The sequence below is a fragment of the Ictalurus punctatus genome, chromosome 9, assembly GCF_001660625.3.
Source record: "Ictalurus punctatus breed USDA103 chromosome 9, Coco_2.0, whole genome shotgun sequence".
NCBI lineage: Eukaryota > Metazoa > Chordata > Actinopteri > Siluriformes > Ictaluridae > Ictalurus > Ictalurus punctatus.
In genome coordinates, this window is record NC_030424.2 from 31,641,078 (window position 1) to 31,662,145 (window position 21,068).

The 21,068-nt window shown below is 43.7% G+C and overlaps 1 protein-coding gene across 1 annotated transcript in view; it reads right to left on the reverse strand.

The window, feature by feature from the left end:
- Positions 1–19,946, reverse strand: part of ttc27 (tetratricopeptide repeat domain 27) — a 90,044-nt gene extending 70,098 nt beyond the window's left edge. Inside the window, exons 1-8 of the mRNA XM_017475638.3 lie at positions 19,623–19,946; positions 15,561–15,738; positions 11,702–11,831; positions 10,728–10,868; positions 8,793–8,895; positions 3,145–3,309; positions 2,836–2,972; positions 2,065–2,177 (exon numbers count right to left, since the gene is read on the reverse strand). Coding sequence (XP_017331127.1) covers positions 2,065–2,177; positions 2,836–2,972; positions 3,145–3,309; positions 8,793–8,895; positions 10,728–10,868; positions 11,702–11,831; positions 15,561–15,738; positions 19,623–19,719 — 1,064 coding nt within the window. The 5' untranslated portion in view covers positions 19,720–19,946. The remainder of the gene's footprint in view (positions 1–2,064; positions 2,178–2,835; positions 2,973–3,144; positions 3,310–8,792; positions 8,896–10,727; positions 10,869–11,701; positions 11,832–15,560; positions 15,739–19,622) is intronic.
- Between the last annotated feature and the right edge of the window lie 1,122 nt (positions 19,947–21,068).

Below are 21,068 nucleotides of genomic sequence, written 5' to 3' on the forward strand. Positions count from 1 at the left end.
CTGAAAGGCGTTTCTGCGACGTTCCTCACCATATTTAGGTTTTTGCTATCAGTCAAAAAAAACTGTTAAAAAAGAAACTTAAAAAAAGGAACAGTTTTGAACTAATCATTCTTTTATTTAATATAATCTATATTAATAAATCAACACTAAACCGTAAGACACGTTTCTATTTAGAAATCTGTACAAATGTAAACACTCTTCCATTTCTCTTTTAACAAAATCAAAACAGAAAACACAGCATGTTTAAAACTCCACGCTTCCCATCACAATCTCCACAGGTTCTGCTCAAAGATTTCAAATATAAAACAACGTCTGCTTGTGCGCCAAGTGCGGCGTCGTGTCTCCTGTCAGAACGAGACAGAAACCATGTGAACATTTTCATTATTTAAATAACACGGAGAAAACACCAGCATCACCATCTCTCTCTCTCTCACACACACACACACACACACACACACACACACACCACCGTCCCTCAGTCGTATTCGCCGTCGATTTCTCCACTTGTCATTTGCATAAATGTAAACTTTCTCACGTCAATCGCCCCGCCTACTATACATGATTAACAGTTGCTCCGCCCCTGAGGCTCCGTCAGTCCCGAGTGAAAACGAACGTCTTTCGGACGTCACGTCCTCGCCGTGTGAGCGCTGGTGAGAAGCCAGCACACGTGCTTGTTTTGTTTTGCGTTTTTATCATCCGCTCCGCAGCTGCAGGGTTGAACAGAGCTTACTGCGTAGGTTGTTTTAGACAAGTAGAACCTAAACACGTCTACAAAACTAATTTACTCTATTTGCAAGTCACGACTCGAAGCCATTTTGCTGTAATTCACAGATAACACCCCCCACACCCCCCCCAACCTCTCCGTGAAAACGGGCGCTCACAACTTCCACGTGATCGGCGATATCGACAGGGACGCAGACGGGTGGATTATTCACTAAATTAATTTCACTATTTCCTCGTTTCAGCGGAGGTCACCGCTCAGCCGTATGGATTTTCCATGATAGGTTCTATATTATTATCCGTACCGGAGAACCATTACAGGAATAATTGATGGTACGCCTTCCTACGCAGTCGAGCTGAACGCTGATGCAGCGAGAGAAGAAGGAGAAGAAACGTATTTACACGCACACGCGTCCGTCGCTCTGCGATCGTCGTGTCGGCGCACGCACCGAGATCTCGCTGTTCACCGTTATTACGTAATTATATCATTAAATCGTTATCTAACAGTACGCCTTAACACCGGCCTGTAATTATCCGCCGCGCCGCCGGATCTCGCTGCACACACGTCTTCGTTCGCGGTCTGATTTACGGTAATGAGCTCGTGGGGTTTAAGACGTAATGACATCTCAGCAGGAAAGCGGTCGTTACAGGGCTTACGCTGGCTTTCTGATTGAAGTGTCGGGTCGTACGCATCAGTTTTACACGACCAGAACGTTCCGCGTTCTTCTCCGCCACGTGACACTCAGGACCTGAAAAACACCGTGGTGCATATCCGTGCTTCTGTAACGAGTCGAATCTTTTTAAAAACGAGAACGCGTTAACGCTCCGGTGGAGTACAGCACCTCACTCCACCTCCACCTTCAATCCATTCCTTCAACCGTCACTCCGTCCAATTAAAGCCTCCGCCCGCGTAATTACGCCCTGCTAGTTATTCCACTCCGGCGATCGGTCTCCGAGCGGCGGCCACCGGGAAACACGACCTCACAGACACGGGCGAGGAGAGCCGAGCTAATTACTATTACAGCACCGCTTCCTCCTGAGAAGGACGAGCAAAGAACGAGGGATGAGACCGATTTCCGTCTGTTCGCAGAACTCGGGTAGCGGTGAAAATGCGCATCTTTCGTTCCGACGCGATTCACCGCACCGAGTTCGTCTTCCAACCTTAAGCATGCTGAACGACTCGGAGAAGACGTATACCGCGTGAGATTCGCCAGTCTTGGCACATAACCACGGTACACGTGTGTGTGTGATGGTCACGTGGTCACTGTGGAATCTTTAGTTATAAATGAGAAATAAACACAGATGATGAGATGATGGTTAATCTCAGATGATGGAGATGCTCACCACACTCCCAGGATGAGCGCCTGCTCCTCCGCACTGAGGTCAGGAAGCTGGTGTTCAGACGGCTCAGCTAAGTTTACCTGGTTCAGTACAGTATCGTCATTCAGCTGATGATCCTACACACACACACACACACACACACACACACACACACACAGATTTAAATATATCAGTTACCCCATTTAAGCCTACACGGTCGTGCTAAAACATCTATTGATTTACTATTTATCTATATCAACTTGCAGCCACTTGTCTGTACACACACACACACAGACACACACACACACACACACACTTTAGAGCTATCCAGCTGGTAACACGATTCCAAAAGTCCCCCTAAAGTGTCAAACAACCTCTCGCAACATCAGGATGGTTGCTAGGCAACAATGAGAATCAATCATCTATTCATTTTGGGATGTCCTAACCTGAACTCAAACGTAAGGAGCGGTAAGAGAAGACACCATTCCTAAATCATTCCTAACGTCTGATATCTTAACTTGGGAATTTTCAGTAACAGAACCTCAGTAAGAAGAACCGAAGTCGGTTCCGTGTACACAGCACTTCTGTTCTTCTACAAGAACAAATAACGCTCTACACGATCTTCAGGATGTCCGTTCAGAGAGAAGACAGACAGATAGATAGATGGTTTCCCCTTCCACATGACCCCTGAGTGTCATTTATGTAATAAGCCTGAGAGCAGAGTGCCCCCCCTGGTGGCGGTGCTGATAACTACACTGGGTTTGATGACATGACCGTGTGTAAGAGTGCCATTACTTTGGGCAGGAGGTCTATGGGCGTCGGTGTTGGTGAAAGCTCGCTGTCGGGAACCAGGGACTCGTCCTTCCTTTTTACATCGAGGATGAGCTGAGCGAGGAAATTCTGCTGAAAGTGAGTTCTCTTCCCCAGCGCACCTGAAACAACACGGAATTATTACCATCATCATAATAATAATAATAAGAATAATAATAATAATAATAATCATCATCATCATATAATTTTGTTTACATGATGATATAACCGATCGTCCACGTCATCTAGACCTGATTTAGTCCAAAACCAGGATATTTTTATTTCTCCACATACCGGTCATGTTGATGTCGAGTCCCGAGAGATCGCGAGCTTTCTGCAGATGTTCTTTAGCTTTGCGGTACTCGTAGTAACTCAGACAGGTGTAGCTGCTCTCCAGGTGGAACAGCATGGCCAGGGTTCTGCGCGTTTCACCGCTTAGAACATCCTCACGTTTACACACTGCAGGGAGACAGAGCGGTACAAACAGCAGAGAGAAAACAAAGTACGAGACGTTACACAATGTCTTACTATACACAGTAATAATAATAATAATAATAATAATAATAATAAATAAAAATTCCACTGGATTTTGGGGCGTGGCTGTGGGGATTTGGGGGCGTGGCTGTGGGATTTGGGGGGCGTGGTTGTGGGATTTTGGGGGGGTGGTTGTGGCAATTTTGGGGGAGTGGCTGTGGGGATTAGTGTTCATTCAGCTACGAGAGTGTTAGTGAGGTTGAGGTCAGGCGCTGATGGTGATGTAAGGAGACTCCAGTTCCAGTTCATCCCAAAGGTGATGAGTCAGTGGGGTTGAGGTCAGGGATCTGTGTAGGTCACCCGAGTTCTTCTACCTTCTTCCCACCTTCACACACCACGTCTTCATGGAGCTGGCTTTGTGCACTGTGTTGTGCTGGAACAGTGTTTGTGTCTCTTGGTTCCAGATAAGGAAACTGTATGTAACGCTACAGCGTACAGAGACGCTCTGTGTAACTGTGTGCTTCAGACTTTGTGGCAACCGTTTGGAGAAGAAACACACACATAAGGGTGTGATGGTCAGGGGTGCACATACTTTTGACCATATAGTAAGGAATATCACACAACGGGCTGTTAACAGCACGTCCACAAGTGTTTTATTCCTCTTATACCACTGCAGTTACATTTTTTTTAATTAATCAAAGACAGAAACGTCACGTTTTTATCCATTCATAGTTACATGAAACGAGTGAGTTCCTGTTCTCACTTACGTTATAGCAGCTATAAACACTTGTTCCCTCACCATCCCTCTCTCTATTCTCTCTCTCTATTCGCCCTCTCTATTCTCTCTCTCTCTATTCTCTCTCTCTCTCTATTCGCCCTCTCTCTATTCGCCCTCTCTATTCCCTCTCTATTCCCTCTCTCTATTCGCCCTCTCTATTCCCTCTCTCTATTCGCCCTCTCTATTCTCTCTCTCTATTCTCTCTCTCTATTCGCCCTCTCTATTCTCTCTCTCTCTCTATTCACCCTCTCTATTCGCCCTCTCTATTCGCCCTCTCTATTCGCCCTCTCTATTCGCCCTCTCTCTATTCCCTCTCTCTATTCGCCCTCTCTCTATTCCCTCTCTCTATTCTCTCTCTTTATTCTCTCTCTCTATTCACCCTCTCTCTCTATTCCCTATACTCTTAAATACTACACAAATACATAAATAAATACTATTTAAAAATAAAATACACAAATACTAATAAGTTAATAAAAATAATCAATACTTCTCATTTTACTTACAATAATAACTCAGTATCAATTACTGTCATTATTTCTTTTTTCATTTAATTATTAATAACTGAAAGAAAATGTAAGTCTCAAAATAACTCCTTTGATTTCCCTCCTTTTTAATTCACATTATTTGTCTTACAAATTCCGTGCCTCGTTCACCGACCCGGATACGAACAGAGCAGTCACACAACAAACCTGCTGTTTATGAAAATCCATCGTCTCAGGGGAAAAAACAAAACTAAACTATTCATATCCTATTTGTGCTCCTGAGGGTGTGTAAACTTACGCATAACTAGATTAACCTGGCCGACTTCGACTCGGACCATTAGCACTGATCAGTGCACTTTTATACACGAGTTTAAATAACGTGTATTTGTTTATTTACACAAACAGATTTCAGGGAACGCAGTCGTTTCATCAACGGCATTGAATAAAGAAATATTAAATGGTAAATAAAAAAGAAAACAGGCTAACGTGCTGCAAACCCACACGCTACCATGAATAAGATGGGTAACCTCATTAAGAACGCGGCGGTGTGAGAGGAGGACGCACTCGCGAGGTGTTGCATTTCTGACCTGAACGTCAGTGTTTGTATTACAGTTCCTTATCTTCAGAGCAATTTAAATAAATCTACATATGTAAATACGCAAAAGCGCAAACTGATTAAAAACCTGCCATTTAAAAAGTATTTAAAAACAGCAACTCAGTGATGAAAGGAACAAACCATTCCACAAAATAGCCGCCGACATTTATTCCCAGGTCTGGGGTAAAATTCCCACAATTCCCAGCGTGAAAGTTATTTCCACCTCAGCAGGTGCGGTTCTGCGAAAGCCCTGGAGGCAGCTGGGCATTACTCAGCAGAAGTGATGAACCCACTCGGCCGGGTCGACCCCGTGGAAAGAGTACGCGATAATTCTCCTTCATTAGTTACTTTACTATAAAGGATCAGGAAGAAAACGGACACGTGACACGTGAGATAACGAGTCAATACGAACAGCTCGACGTTTAACGGGACGGTCACTGCATTTTATAAAACATTTATATTTAAACAGGGAACTTTTTAAATCGAAAAAGGCTGTTGAAAATGTTCTGAAGCATACGATAGTGATTTAAAGGTCATGCAGGACAAAATGTAAACAATATCTTCTCTAATTAATCCTTTCATCACGTTTCACGCTTATGTGCTGACACATTTATATATAGTGTACAACAGCGCGCCCGCAAGCGCTTTATTCCTCTTACACCGCAGCAACCTCCCAACAACCGCTATTTATATTCATTAAAGGACACGCCGTACTTTTTATCCATTTATAGTTACATTTCATGTTCATTAACCTTCCTGTTCTCACTTACGTTATAGCAGCTATAAACACTCGTTCCCTCACCATCCCTCTCTCTATTCTCTCTCTCTCTATTCCCTCTTTATTCTCTCGCTCTATTCCCTCTCTCTTTATTCTCTCTCTATTCTCTCTCTCTATTCCCTTTTTATTCTCTCTCTCTCCCCTCCCTTCTCTCTCTCTCTCTATTCCCTCTTTATTCTCTCTCTCTATTCCCTCTCTTTATTCTCTCTCTATTCTCTCTCTCCATTCTCTCTCTCTCTATTCCCTCTTTATTCTCTCGCTCTATTCCCTCTCTCTTTATTCTCTATTCTCTCTCTATTCTCTATCTCTCTATTCCCTCTCTCTATTCTCTCTTTATTCTCTCTCTCTATTCCCTCTCTCTTTATTCTCTCTCTATTCTCTCTCTATTCCCCCTCTCTCTATTCTCTCTCTATTCTCTCTCCCCTCTCTCTATTCTCTCTCTATTCTCTCTCTCTATTCTCTCTCTATTCCCCCTCTCTCTTTATTCTCTCTCTATTCTCTCTCCCCTCTCTCTATTCTCTCTCTCTATTCTCTCTCTATTCTCTCTCTATTCTCTCTCTCTATTCTCTCTCTATTCTCTCTCTCTATTCTCTCTCTCTATTCTCTCTCTATTCTCTCTCTATTCTCTCTCTTCATGTTAATCAGACAGTAATCTCAGTGTGTGTGTTGGAGTGAAACAGTAGAGAGTGTAAACTCTGTGCTGAAGATGTTGAAATTAAAGTCACAGCTTCACCTCTGACTGTTCCACAGCGCTGACACTGGAGACTCCTTCCATACACGTCACATAAACATCTTACTTATGAACAATTACACACGTTTCTAATCTGTTTATTATGAGTAATTATGCGCTGTACACGTCCCTGTGAACGAGCGGTTACTATGGAAACCGTAACGTATCAGAACGAGCGCGTGAATATAAACCTGCGCTACTGTCAGAGCCGCTGTTCTAGAGAACTCATCACCACCTCCTCAGAATCCAGAAGATAAATCTGGACACAGGAGCCATAGTTTTGGGTGACGGCTCCGTCCTCGGTGTGTGTGGGCGTCTGCTTCTTACTTCTGTGTGTGTATTAAGGAAATTGTGACAGATTACAGACGAGCATTGTGAGTGTGTGTGCTCTGTTTTTGCTGTTCCCAGGCTCGTATGTCCATATTTGCGCTCTGACAGCTACCCGAGTGCGTTTACGACCCTGTTACGCGTGTACGCGAGTGAGGAGCGCGAGACGTGTGAGCGATCCGTCTTCGTTTCAGACGCAGTGCGAAAAAGTCGATCGTCCTCGGCGTCTCCGCCGGAGTTTACCTGCAGCTCTAAATTTGCTGGAAATAAAGAGGAGAAAGTCATGAATCTGGTAAATGTCCCTGATTCAGACGCGTCTCCTCTGAGCAACTAACACAAACAAACAAAAAACCATCTCTGTGGACGACATGTTTAATTAATAAATAGTGTGTGAGTTTACAGCCAGACATACTGTAGTTATATTAAACAGTCAGACGGTGGCGCTGGACTCAACACCGCTCCTCACTCGAGCCGATATCAGAGAGCTGACCCGAGAGAGCCGACACGGGAGAGCCGACACCGGAGAGCCGACACGGGAGAGCCGACACGAGGGAGCCGACACGAGGGAGCCGACACGGGAGAGCCGACACGGGAGAGCCGACACCGGAGAGCCGACACGGGAGAGCCGACACGGGAGAACCGACACCGGAGAGCCGACACGGGAGAGCCGACACCGGAGAGCCGACACGGGAGAACCGACACGAGGGAGCCGACACCGGAGACACGACACCGGAGAGCCGACACGAGGGAGCCGACACCGGAGAGCCGACACGGGAGAACCGACATGAGGGAGCTGACACGGGAGAACCGACACGGGAGAGCCGACACAGGAGAGCCGACACCGGAGAACCGACACGAGGGAGCCGACACCGGAGACACGACACGGGAGACACGACACGGGAGAACCGACACCGGAGAGCCGACACGGGAGAACCGACACGAGGGAGCCGACACCGGAGACACGACACCGGAGACACGACACCGGAGACACGACACCGGAGAGCTGACACGAGGGAGCCGACACCGGAGACACGACACCGGAGAGCCGACACGAGGGAGCCGACACCGGAGACACGACACCGGAGAGCCGACACGAGGGAGCCGACACCGGAGACACGACACCGGAGACACGACACCGGAGAGCCGACACGAGGGAGCCGACACGGGAGAACCGACACGAGGGAGCCGACACGGGAGAGCCGACACCGGAGACACGACACCGGAGAGCCGACACGAGGGAGCCGACACCGGAGAGCCGACACCGGAGAGCCGACACGGGAGAGCCGACACGGGAGAGCCGACACGTTTCTTTGTCAATTAATTTATTCTCTCATTCATTCTTATTCTTCCTTCTTTCTTTGTTTTTCATCAGTTCTTTCATTTTCCTTTGTCTTCAATCCATTCCGTTAGTCATAAATTCTTTTTCTCTTTCTTTCTCTCTTCTGTTCTTGGTCAATGGTTCTTTCTTTCTTTCTCTTTTATTCTTTCTTTGTCAATCAATTTGTTCATTCACTCACTCTTCTCTCACTCTCTTAGTTCATGTACTCTTTCTTTTTTTCAATCTATCAGTTCGGTCATTTTTCCTTTGTCTTTCTTTCTTTCTTTCTTTCTTGTCAATTATTTATTTAATTTTCTTTTTCTTTCTTTCTTGCTTTATCAATATATTGTGTGTGTGTGTGTGTGTGTATGTGTGTGTATGTGTGTGTGTGTGTGTGTGTGTGTGTGTGTGTGTGTATGTGTGTGTGTGTGTGTGTGTGTGTGTGTGTGTGTCTCCTTGCCTTTCTCCATGCAGCTCTGTGCCAGACTGTAGAGCTGGGGTGATTTTTCCTCCAGAACTTGCTGATGCAACGCCACATACCTCAGCGTCCACCAGGGCAGCAGCTACACACACACACACACACACACACACACACACACACACACACACACACATATATATATATATATATTAGCACACTGCACACTGCACCATGACTGTGAGGGTTTTGATCCGGCTGTAATCAGCTCGTGTGTGTGTGTGTGTGTGTGTGTGTGTGTGTGTGTGTGTGTGTGTGTGTGTGTGTGTTAGCGTCACTCGCCTCATTGTGGTGTGATTCATGAGTTGCTGTAAATCTGACTCTTTAGAAAGAGGAAAGCGGGACTGAGAGGAGAATACCCAGACTGCTTCAGGAACACTGCACTGTGTGTGTGTGTGTGTGTGTGTGTGTGTATATCAGAACACAACTAAGACCTGAGCAGGTAATTAGAAGAGAGACCGCGCTGAGACGAGACTCGGTGTTTGTGTGTTAGTGTTGCTAAGCAACGTGTCGTTACTCCTCATACACGCCTCCTGCTTACGATTAATTCTATAATTAATGAATTAAAGACTGAATGATCGACTCGAACCGCACGGGGTTGGTTTGATATTTTATTCTTCTTTAAATGATCTTTCTTTCTTTCTTCAGTTCTTTTTCTTGCTTTCGGTCTTTATTCGCTTCTTTCATTATTCGCTTCTTTCCTTTCTTGTTTTTTTTAATCCTTTCTTTTCATTGTTTCTGTCACAGTTCTATTCTTCTCTTACCACTTCTTCTATTTCAGACTTTTTCCTTCCTTTTACCGCACACATTTTTTTTCACTTGCTATTTCCCCCTTAATTTGTTTTCCTGTTTTTTGCTTATTTGTTTTGTTTTCCATCTCTCTTTCTTTTATTCCATTTCATCCCTTCATTTTTTCTTCTTTATCCCTCCCTTTATTCCGTTCATATTTCTCGCACTTCATTTCTCTCTCTTACTTTATTCCCTGCTCGTCTCTTCTCTCCTACATTCTTTGTTTCTTCTTTCCGTTCTGCCTTGTTCCACCTCTCTTGCTCTGTTCTTTTTTCTCTCCGTCCTCTTTTCCACGCCGATGTTATGATGATTATTTACGGTAAAGAGGAGCGAGCTCGCGCTGGAGCCTCACGCCATCCATCACATTTCATTTTACAAACTTCTGTAACACAATTAGCTCTAAATCACTCTCGCTGCCACACACACACACACGCGTACACACACGCACGCACACACGCACGCACACACACACGCACGCACGCACGCACGTAACAGGTGTGTATTTCAGCGAGATTAATGACACCGCAGTGTTTACGCGGAGAAACGAAGGAGGAGAAAGTGATCAATCTCGTGGGCGGAGGTGTAAAAGTTGGCATGTGGACGATGGGAACAGCGTAAAATCTGTTCTTTCATCCCTTCATCATTTTCCTTCTTCTCTTTATCATGTCTTTCGTATATTATTTGTCATCGTACATCTTTCTCTTTCTTATTCTCCCGATATTTATTGTTTTTAAAAACTCTTCTGGTCTTTTTTCAATGTCTCGCGGTTTCTCTTCTGTCTTTTCCTTTTCTTCTTTCCCGCCCCCTGTCTCCTATCTCCTTTCTTTCTCTCTATCGCTTTCTTTTTTCCTCCAAAACCCTTCATTTCTTTCTCCCAATTTCCTTTGGCTCGTTTCTCCCTTTCCCCCGTCTTTCACTATTTTTTCTGCTTCTGTCACTCTCGATCCCTCTCTCACTTTTTATTTAAACACTTTCCTTTTACTTTATTTTATTCCCTTTATACTTTCCTTCTTCCTTCCTCTCATCATTTCTTTGGTTATTCTTAAATCTCTTTTTTCTTTCTTTCATTTTTATTGTTCTTCTTTTATTTCTTTATTTCTCACAGAACTACAGACGTCAGCGTCTCACCTGCAGGCCGTCCATCTCCTCCGCACAGGTGACCAGCAGCACTCGCGCCATCAGCAGGAGCAGAGGGTTCGACAGCAGACTGTACACACACTCACCATCTAACAACAGACTGGAGAGCAGCACAGACGTCACAGCGCCGGCCTGCAGACACACACACACACACACACACACACGTCTGATTAACACATACAGACAAATAATACACACGGACACACAGACACTGGCAGAAAGAAAGACTGGCAGAGAGAGAGAGAGACTGGCAGAGAGAGACTAGCAGAAAGAGAGACTGACAGAGAGAGACTGGCAGACAGAAAGAGAGACTGGCAGAGAGAGAGACTGGCAGAGAGAGAGAGAGAGAGAGAGAGAGACTGGCAGAGAGAGAGAGAGAGAGAGAGAGAGACTGGCAGAGAGAGAGAGAGAGAGAGAGAGAGAGACTGGCAGAGAGAGAGACTGGCAGAGAGAGAGACTGGCAGAGAGAGAGAGAGAGAGAGAGAGAGACTGGCAGAGACTCTAAGATACAGACATTGACGAACACTGACAGAGACATTAACAAAGAGTCAGTGATAGACAATAACAAACATACACTGACAGAGTGAAACACACACACACGCTGATTTGCCCACACACAGGCATAGACACACCCATCGACACCCACATGCACACACATATAGAAAGTATGTGAGACACACACACACACACACAGACAGATGCACAGACACACAAAGTCACACACACTTTAGCACTTTGACTACCACACAGTGAACCCTGACATTCATGAATATACACCTCCACTCACATCTTCAGTACACACACACACACACACACTACACACACACACACACTACACACACACACACACACACACTACACACACTACACACACTACACACACACACACTACAGTTACAGATGTGGGGTTGAGAGATTACATGTGTGCTTTATTTATTAAAAAGGACTTGTGTGTGTTTTTGCACCTCTTTGTGTTTGTCCAGCAGAACCGCAGGGAGGAAGTCGGAGACGTGGAGGACAAAAGGAGGACCGGTCCAATTAGACTGGACAAACAGATGCAGACAAGAAACTGCTAACGCTAACATAGCCAACTCCCTGCAGAGAGAGACAGAGAGAGAGAGACAGAGAGAGAGAGAGAGAGAGAGACAGAGAGAGACAGAACGAGAGACAGAGAGAGAGACAGAGAGACACAGAGAGAGAGAGAGAGACAGAGAGAGAGACAGAGACAGAACGAGAGACAGAGAGAGAGAGAGAGAGAGAGAGAGAGAGAGACAGAACGAGAGACAGAGAGAGAGAGACAGAGAGACAGAACGAGAGACAGAGAGAGAGACAGAGAGAGAGAGAGACAGAGAGAGAGAGAGAGACAGAACGAGAGACAGAGAGAGACAGAGAGAGAGAGAGAGAGACAGAGAGAGAGACAGAGAGAGAGAGAGAGACAGAGAGAGAGAGAGACAGAACGAGAGACAGAGAGAGAGACAGAGAGAGAGACAGAACGAGAGACAGAGAGAGAGAGAGAGAGACAGAGAGAGACAGAGAGAGAGAGAGAGAGAGAGAGACAGAGAGAGAGAGAGACAGAGAGAGACAGAGAGAGAGAGAGACAGAGAGAGACAGAGAGAGAGAGAGATAGAGACAGAGAGAGAGAGAGAGAGACAGAGAGAGAGAGAGAGAGAGACATATGTTTATTGAAGGCTGACATGATTAATTAGGCCACACATTCATACATTTTAATGAATCATATCTATAATTCATACATTATTCAGAACCTGTAATTTGCGAGCTGGTAAAACAATATTTACTCATCGACCACGTCGTTCGTTTCAAACAAATCGACTTCAACTCACTCTGATTTAAATTTCATGAATAATTTAGTAAAAAAGAGTAAATGTCTGTTTACATGAAACGTAGTTAATCAGCTGAGACGTGTTCGGCGTGTGAAGCTCACGTCATTAGATTTATACTGAACCCACGAGGCTTCCAACTGTTCAGCTGTGCCGTGAACACCGTAAATTATCATCAACATACGCAAGCGAGAACGGGGGAAAAAAAAAAATTATTTAGCAAATCTGGTGAGAATTTGAATATAACCTGACCACGAAAACATTTACACAGAACTTTACTAGAAGAAATGCCGTATATATATATATACGCAAATATGTCAATAAAAACTTTTCTTTTTTTTGTACAGTCATCAGATCAATAAAATCTTATGCTTTAAATAATCTCTGGAGAATGAAAAAAACACAATATAAAAAAATGAATTAAAGCTGAAACTCTACACTTCAATCACGTCATTTCAAATCCACCGTATTGGTCTAAGGACGCAAAAATGACGCAAATTGCATCACTGTCCAAATACTTATGGACCCGCTGGTGTCCCTGTCTTTTTAAAAACAAAAGAAATGACTAAAAATAACTTAACATCTCTACACCTTTTCCTTCATTAAAAATGCTAACAATCTCTGAATATATGATAAAGATAATGAATATGCAAATCAGAAACATCTCCATGCACTGTCCTCCTGCAGTAAACGAGTAAACTCACGCGAAGATTAGCGAGCTACATTTACTCAACACTGACAACTACGAGTTTATCAGTGACGTTAGTCAATACTGCAGCTCAAAAATGTGGATTATTTGCATATAATTATTTATTGTGCATTGATGATTTGCATATCAAGCCATGATTGGTTCAGAGCTGTGGAGCTTATTTTGTGACGTCACTTTTTATAAATGTGATTTTCAGAATAAAGAAAATCAGTCGAATGAGATACGTTAACCATTTTAACATCACAGTCAGTTTACCAATCACAAACGCTTTTAAAACTGAACATTTTATGCTCGTTGGTTAATAAGAGTCGCATCGGAACACACCTGACGTTTAGAGTTACGGGAGTTAAAGCGTTTATTATTCAGCGCTAAACTGAAGGTGCCATTAGACTTCCTGAACACCTTCTCGCCACTAGCCGTAATTCACTTCTGTCTCAAGGCTGCGACCCAAATGGTGTTATTTACATCCCTGCGCACACACACACACACACAATGCCCTCATATTTCTCAGAGATTAATGTTGTGCTGAGGTAATCACACAAGAGTGAAACAAAAGCCCAGAGTCCTGCTGTTCTTCAGTCTTCGAAGCCCCGCAGGGCGTGGAGAAAGAAAGGAAAAAGAAAATTAAAAAAAGAAAGAAAAAGATTGAGAAAGAAAGACAAAGACAGACAGCTGGAGAGAGTGAGACTGGAAGAAAGACAGAGAGTGAGACGGAGGCACAGAGAAAGACAGATAAAGGGTGACAGACAGAAACAGAAAGAAACGGAGAGAGACAGATACAGAGAAAGATACAAAAAGAGAGAAAGTGTGAGCGAGACAGAGGGAAGGGCAGAGAGCAATTCTGAAAGAGAAGGTGAGACAGGAAGAGAGAAAGACAGCTACAGAGAGACAGAGAAAGAGACAGTAAGACTGAAAGAGAGACAGAGGGATGATCTGACTGCTCTGACTGACAGACACACTGCTGAACTTCACTGAACTTCAGTTAGCGGTTGATGCTAAATGTAATTCCAGTAAAATTTTAGCTTTTCAAAGTCATTTTTTTGAAAATTTACCAACACATCTGAGGTAAATGTTGACGTTCCGGACTGTTCTGTCACGTTTCCACAGTCGCTATGTCTTTATAAACCGTCTGTATAAAGGATTTAACAGTGCTAGCTAGTTACAGCAGTAGCCTCAGTCATTAGCTTTCTCGGTCACCTAGCAACAGTGTTCTCACAACTCTCCACATTCTCTGTGTTATTCTATAGTAAATTCAGCACAGACGCAAAACATGAAAATAAACAGGTTAAAAGAGGCTTTTATGTTATAATGAATATTATATTAGCTGCATTACAATTATATAGCTACACATACCTTAACACTGGTATTAGTGACAAAACTAATAATATATAGACTAAAAACTAATATGAATAAATGATGTAATATACAAGGATTAAACCCCTCTGTGAGTGTGAGTGTGTGTGTGTGTGTGTGTGTGTGTGTGTCTCAGAAACTTCCCTCATCCTTATAAACACAAAGATTAATTCCCTAATCACCACTGATCGTTATTTTTTTCACTCCCGGCATTTTTTTCTCGCTGCTTACTAATTAAAACAAACCACTGAACAGACAACAAATTGGTTTGTTTCCCAGCGCTTAATCACGAGCACGTTTTATTCAGTCCAACGAGCGTGTGATTTATGCCTGCTCAAAAATGACAAATTAGCTTTATAAAGCAGGAATACGCAAGGACAAGCGATTTAAGGTGAGAAAACTTTGTTAAAATTAAAATAAAGGAAAATGACTCACTGCTGAACTCCAATAACACAGAATCAATCAGAAATGCATGTCTAAATCCATACAGACGATTTATTTATTTATTTATTTATTTATTTATTTATTTATTTCCCTTGAGTCTCATGTATTTGATTCCTTTCCATCACTGATTTAGAAAGAAAGAAAGAAAAACAACCACAAACACATTTTTTTCATTTTAGCGTTTATTATTTGCCTTTACTTTTACTGCCAGCTTACTTTTAAAGGATTTTAATTTTGGTAAATTTATTAAATTTTTTACACACATTTTTTCCTCCTATATCGTTATTTCTTGTTCCGGTTCTTTCTGTATTTATTGCAGTATTATTATTATTTGTCTATTTTTAGTATTTTTTTTTTGACAGCATTTTGTTTATTTCTGTTTTTTTAGATTATAAGATTTATATCTAAACTGTGATGACGTGGCCATATCGACACACACCTACACAATTCTAATTTCAGCTCCATGTCTCGTTGTGTTACCTGTCCCTCTTGGTTTCTTCTTCGTTGGTGCTCAGGTAGGTGATGATGCGTCTCTGCAGGTACGACTCGATGTCCTCGTCCTGCTCCGGATCGCCAGAGAGCATCTCCAACACGGGCACGCTGAGCAACACCGCCTCGAAATCACCCTCAAACACACGCTGTAGCAGTGGACCTCCATCTGGAGCGCGCGCGCGCGCACACACACACACACACACACACACACACACACAGAGTGTAAAATCAGATACACCCTGCATTGTATTCAAATAATACATTTCGAAAATGGCTGTTTTTTTCCAGGAACATTCCTTACTTAATGTTCTATTAAATTATCATCTCTTCTGCTTCTTTATTATTATTTAAATCTCTACTGTTTATCTTCTAGTGTTTTATTCAGAGTCACTCGCAGAACAAATCCAAACAATCACTCACAAGGTACAAGATAGACAAATGCATCATGTAGTAGCACATACAACAGCGTCATAATCATATAGTTCTATCTACGCCTAACAATCAGACTCCACCATACCATCCCTGTAATATCCTAACCATCTCCACCACAATATCCTAACCATCTCCACCAACCAGAGTCCACCACAATATCCCAACCATCTCCAACCAATCAGAATCCACCATAATATCCTAACCATCTCCACCAACCAATCAGAATCCACCATAATATCCTAACCATCTCCACCAACCAATCAGAGTCCATCATATCCTAACCATCTCCACCAACCAGAGTCCACCATAATATCCTACCATCTCCACCAACCAATCAGAATCCACCATAATATCCGAACCATCTCCACCAACCAATCAGAATCCACCATAATATCCTAACCATCTCCACCAACCAATCAGAGTCCACCATCATATCCTAACCACCTCCACCAACCAATCACAGTCCACCATCATATCCTAACCATCTCCACCAACCAGAGTCCACCATAATATCCTAACCATCTCCACCAACCATTCACAGTCCACCATATCCTAACCATCTCCACCAACCAATCAGAATCCACCATAATATCCTAACCATCTCCACCAACCAATCAGAATCCACCATAATATCCTACCATCTCCACCAACCAATCAGAATCCACCATAATATCGTACCATCTCCACCAACCAATCAGAATCCTTTAAATTACCAATGCCTGCTTCACAAGATAAAGTCTGTCCTCTATGCAATGCAGCAGGGGATAGTCTGGGACAAAATCTCTGTAATGAAAGAGACAAAATCTCCAGAATAGGACAGATACCATCTCTGAAATGATAAAATGTATTTCTGAAATAGGAAGTGCATTCATTCATCCATCCAGACAGTAACCTGAGCTCAGGATCAAACCAGGGACCCTGGAGCGTTGAGGCGGCAACACTACTCACTGTACCACCTTATGGGACACGACTTGAGTTTGGAATTACAGACACTAACGCCGGATGTGCAGCCTCTCTCTGCAGAATTACAGACTCTAACTCCAAAAGTATAGACTAGATCCTTGGACTTACAGTGGAATGGGAAACAGATTCTATCTACAAACTCTCTCTCTACAAGTACAGACTGTATCTCCAGAATTGCACCATAACATCAAAACCACCGACAGGTGACGTGAATAACATTGATTATCTCATTACAGTGGCACCTGTCAGGGGGTGAGATATATAAAGGTCTGAGCGACTCTGACAAGGAAATTGTGATGGCGAGATGTCTGGGTCAGTGCATCTCCAAAACAACAGGTGTTGTGGGGTTTTCCTGGTATGTAGTGGTTAGTACCTACCAAAAGTGCTCCAAGGAAGGACAACCGGTGAACCGGCAACAGGGTCATATGTGCACAAGGCTCAGTGATGTGTGAGAGGAGTGCAGGCTAGTCCGTCTGGTCCGATCCCACAGAAGAGCTTCTGCAGCACAAACTGCTGAAAAAGTTAACGCTGGTTCTGATAGAGAGGAGTCAGAACACACAGAGCATCACAGCTCGCTGCGTATGGAGCCGCGTAGCTGCAGAGCGGTCAGAGCGCCCATGCTGACCCCCTGTACACATCCCAAATCTGCTACAATGGGTACGTGAGCATCAGAACTGGACCATGGAGCGATGGAAGAAGGAGGCCTGGTCTGATGAATCAGGTTTTCTTTTACATCACGTGGAGGCCGGGGGTGTGCGTGTGGCTTACCTCGGGAAGACATGGCACCGGGATGCATTATGGGAAGAAGGCGAGCTGGTGGAGGCAGTGTGATGCTCTGGGCAATGTTCTGTTGGGAAACCTCGGGACCTGCATTCACGTAGATGTTACTTTGACACGTACCACCTACCTAAACACTGTTCCAGAGCGAGTACACTCCTTCAGGGTGACGGTGTTCACTAATATCAGTGTCCTCTTTCAGCAGGATGACGCTCCCTGACACACCGCACACACTGTTCAGGAACCGTTTCAGGAACAGGACAGAGAGTTCAAGGTGTCGACTCGGTCTCCGAATTCCCCAGATCTCAATCAAAACCCCAGATCTTTCTCAGGAAGTACAGACTTGAACTCCACAGTGCCAGACTACATCACTGCAATTACAGATTTTATCTCAGGAAGTACAGACTCCATCTCTGAATTTATGGACACTACGTCCAGAAGTACAAACCGTGACTCCGGAATTATGGAGTCTATCTACAGAATAACAAATCTATCCGGAAATACAGACTCTACATCAGGAACTGCAGACTCTCCAGATTTACTGAATTGGAGAGTTCCACACACTCTGTATGGAGAATTACAGTCTCCATAAATACACGTTTACACACTCTAATTAAGGAATTAAGCACAGGAGTGGGTTTATCTCCAGAATGAAACAGACTCTATGTTGGGAATTACAGACTTTTTCTTGGAAATTACAGATGATGAGAGGGTGTATGTTCAGAACTGGGAAGACTTTTCATCTCGAGTGCAAACGCTGCCTGAAAATGCCGTCTCCCTAACGAGCCTTGTTTACGGTGGAACACAGAGCCATGTAGGCAACGATGAGATTCTAAAGCCTCTACGGTAAAATCAGATATTGTGGTATATCGTACAACTGATGATGGGTACGTGCCTAATCACGGATCAGTCTGACCGTACAGGACGGGCATGACTAGTTTCCCAAAGCATGTTAGAGCTTTAACCGTTTTTAAACGGCACCTCAGCGAGCACATCGGAGCACACCAGTCCACAGTGACTTCACCGCATCCTCCTCTCCCTCAACGTCTCCTTAAACACACACACACACACACACACACACACACACACACACACACACACACACACACACTCTGGGACATGATGTCTGGTTTAATCCTTCATCCCTTGCACATGCATGTCAGCATCAGCACTCCACAAACCGCTCACATACCTTCAAGCGCAACATCCCTTCATCTCATTTCACTCCATCAGCACCAGCATCAGCACCAACCGTCTCCACAGCCAAGCATCCTTATGGATGCGCTAAATTAAAACTGCTTCTAAGTAACAATATCACATGACCTGCTCTGCACAATAAAATACAGAAACCCCTGATTTCATGCATTATTTACATTTTTTTTCAAAAGAGAGGGAGAGAGTGATGGAGGGAGAGAGAGGGAGAGAGAGAGAGAGAGAGAGAGAGAGAGAGAGAGAGAGAGAGAGAGCACGAGCAAAATGCGCGAGCTGAACTCTAATATGGAAATCTGACATGCACCGGATGTCGAGTCCTGCTTCCAGCTTCTTCTTCATCATCATCATCATCTTCTTCTTTTTCTTCTGCACAGTGCATGCTCAATTTTCCGTGCACGGATAATACAGATATAAGCTTGCGCACGCGCACACACTCGCACTCTCCCTCTCTCTCTCTCTCACACACACACACACTCTCTCTCACACGGTTCGAGTAAAACATGAGCACCATCCTGACGGGTTCTTACACACATACAAAGATTTAGGAAACACAACAACAATAAGAATAACACTAAGTGCCACACTGCCACAGCATTCCCACTCATCCCTGCGGTTTTCCCTTCACAGCTCCACTCTCATCCCTCCATCCTGCCCTCAGCGTGTTACCTGTGGTGTTAGAGAAGCTCTGTTTCCACTCGGATCTCTCTTTTTCCGTCAGGAATCCTCTCAGCACCGCCGCCTCCATCTGCTCCGTCTGCTCCATTTCTCTTCCGCCTCCAACCCCGAGCCGAACAAAGCGCTCCGATAATCAAACCCCACTTCAATCCCCGCGGAGTAACTCAGTGAAACAAACTACTCACAAACTCCTCTGTTCTGTGTGTTTATTCGTTTCATCCGCGGCTTCTGAATCCTGTTTTCCTTCTTCCACATGTGCCACAAAGTGCCGTCAGTGCGCAGCCATGACAGCGCCGCGGTGCATCATGGGAAACGGAGTTTAACCGAAGCGGGTTCGGAAAGCTGGCGGAAACCGTGAGGAGAAATAAAATTAAAGTTTTAAACCGCTAAAATAATTCACAAAACACTTTTAATATATTTAACAAAACTATTTTAATAAACAACTAACATGTTTAGACATTTTTGTCTTTTTTAAAGGAGGGTCAAATATTTCCATTGTAATGTCCGGGTTTTTTTTTTTTTTTTAACGCAATTATAGCTTATGTAAAATAATAAATTTAGAAAATTAACACGTTATTAATTCATTAATGTCCAAAAAGAACGAAAAATGGTCTAGGAAAATATTTCAACCAGAATAAAAATACAACAATCTATAAATATGCATGAGCATGCAAATCTAAAGCACGCCCATATCATTGTGTCAGTATTAGCTAGCCTGCTAGCACGATTTGAGTATCAGAGTCTGGATTTACATGAACGTTTCCTCAGAGATTTATTTAAAAACACCACAAAACCTGTCAAAGCATAGCTAAAGCCACAGTAAAACCACGGTTTTGTCTTTATTAGCATCAGCTCAGTTATACCTACACCGCTAACATATAAAGTCATACATATCCATGCCATACATATCCATTCTCAAAAGTTCTGAGAAAGTTTGTTTTAATCATTTTTAAAAATCCACATATAAATATTTATCTGCAATTTTAAAAATGTAATTTCAAGAGAACTGGACACTTCAGAGTTACCTACTAATGCACATGAATCTACCCGCTACTAGCTAGCCAATGCTAGCTTCACGTAAACATGGTTAGTTAAGTCTTGCTAGCTTGCTAACACACTGTGTATGTAATAGACTTGGGGTACTCGATCCCGGACTCGGATTCGAGTCCGATTATGAACGAACTCGGACATGTTACGCACTCGGACATACACAGTCAAGTCCAGGTAATGTGTGACAGGAAAAGAAAGATAAAAAATAAATAAATCAGAATAAAATGAAGATAAGAAATGAACGAATGTCTCCCTGACACACTTGAAGCGCACAGAAAGCCGCCTCATCGTGCGAGAACCGAATTGAGCTCTCTTTACTGTTTATTACGCTTGGACGGTGAAATTAATACACACACATCATGTTGAAATGCAGGTCTGGGCGAGTGT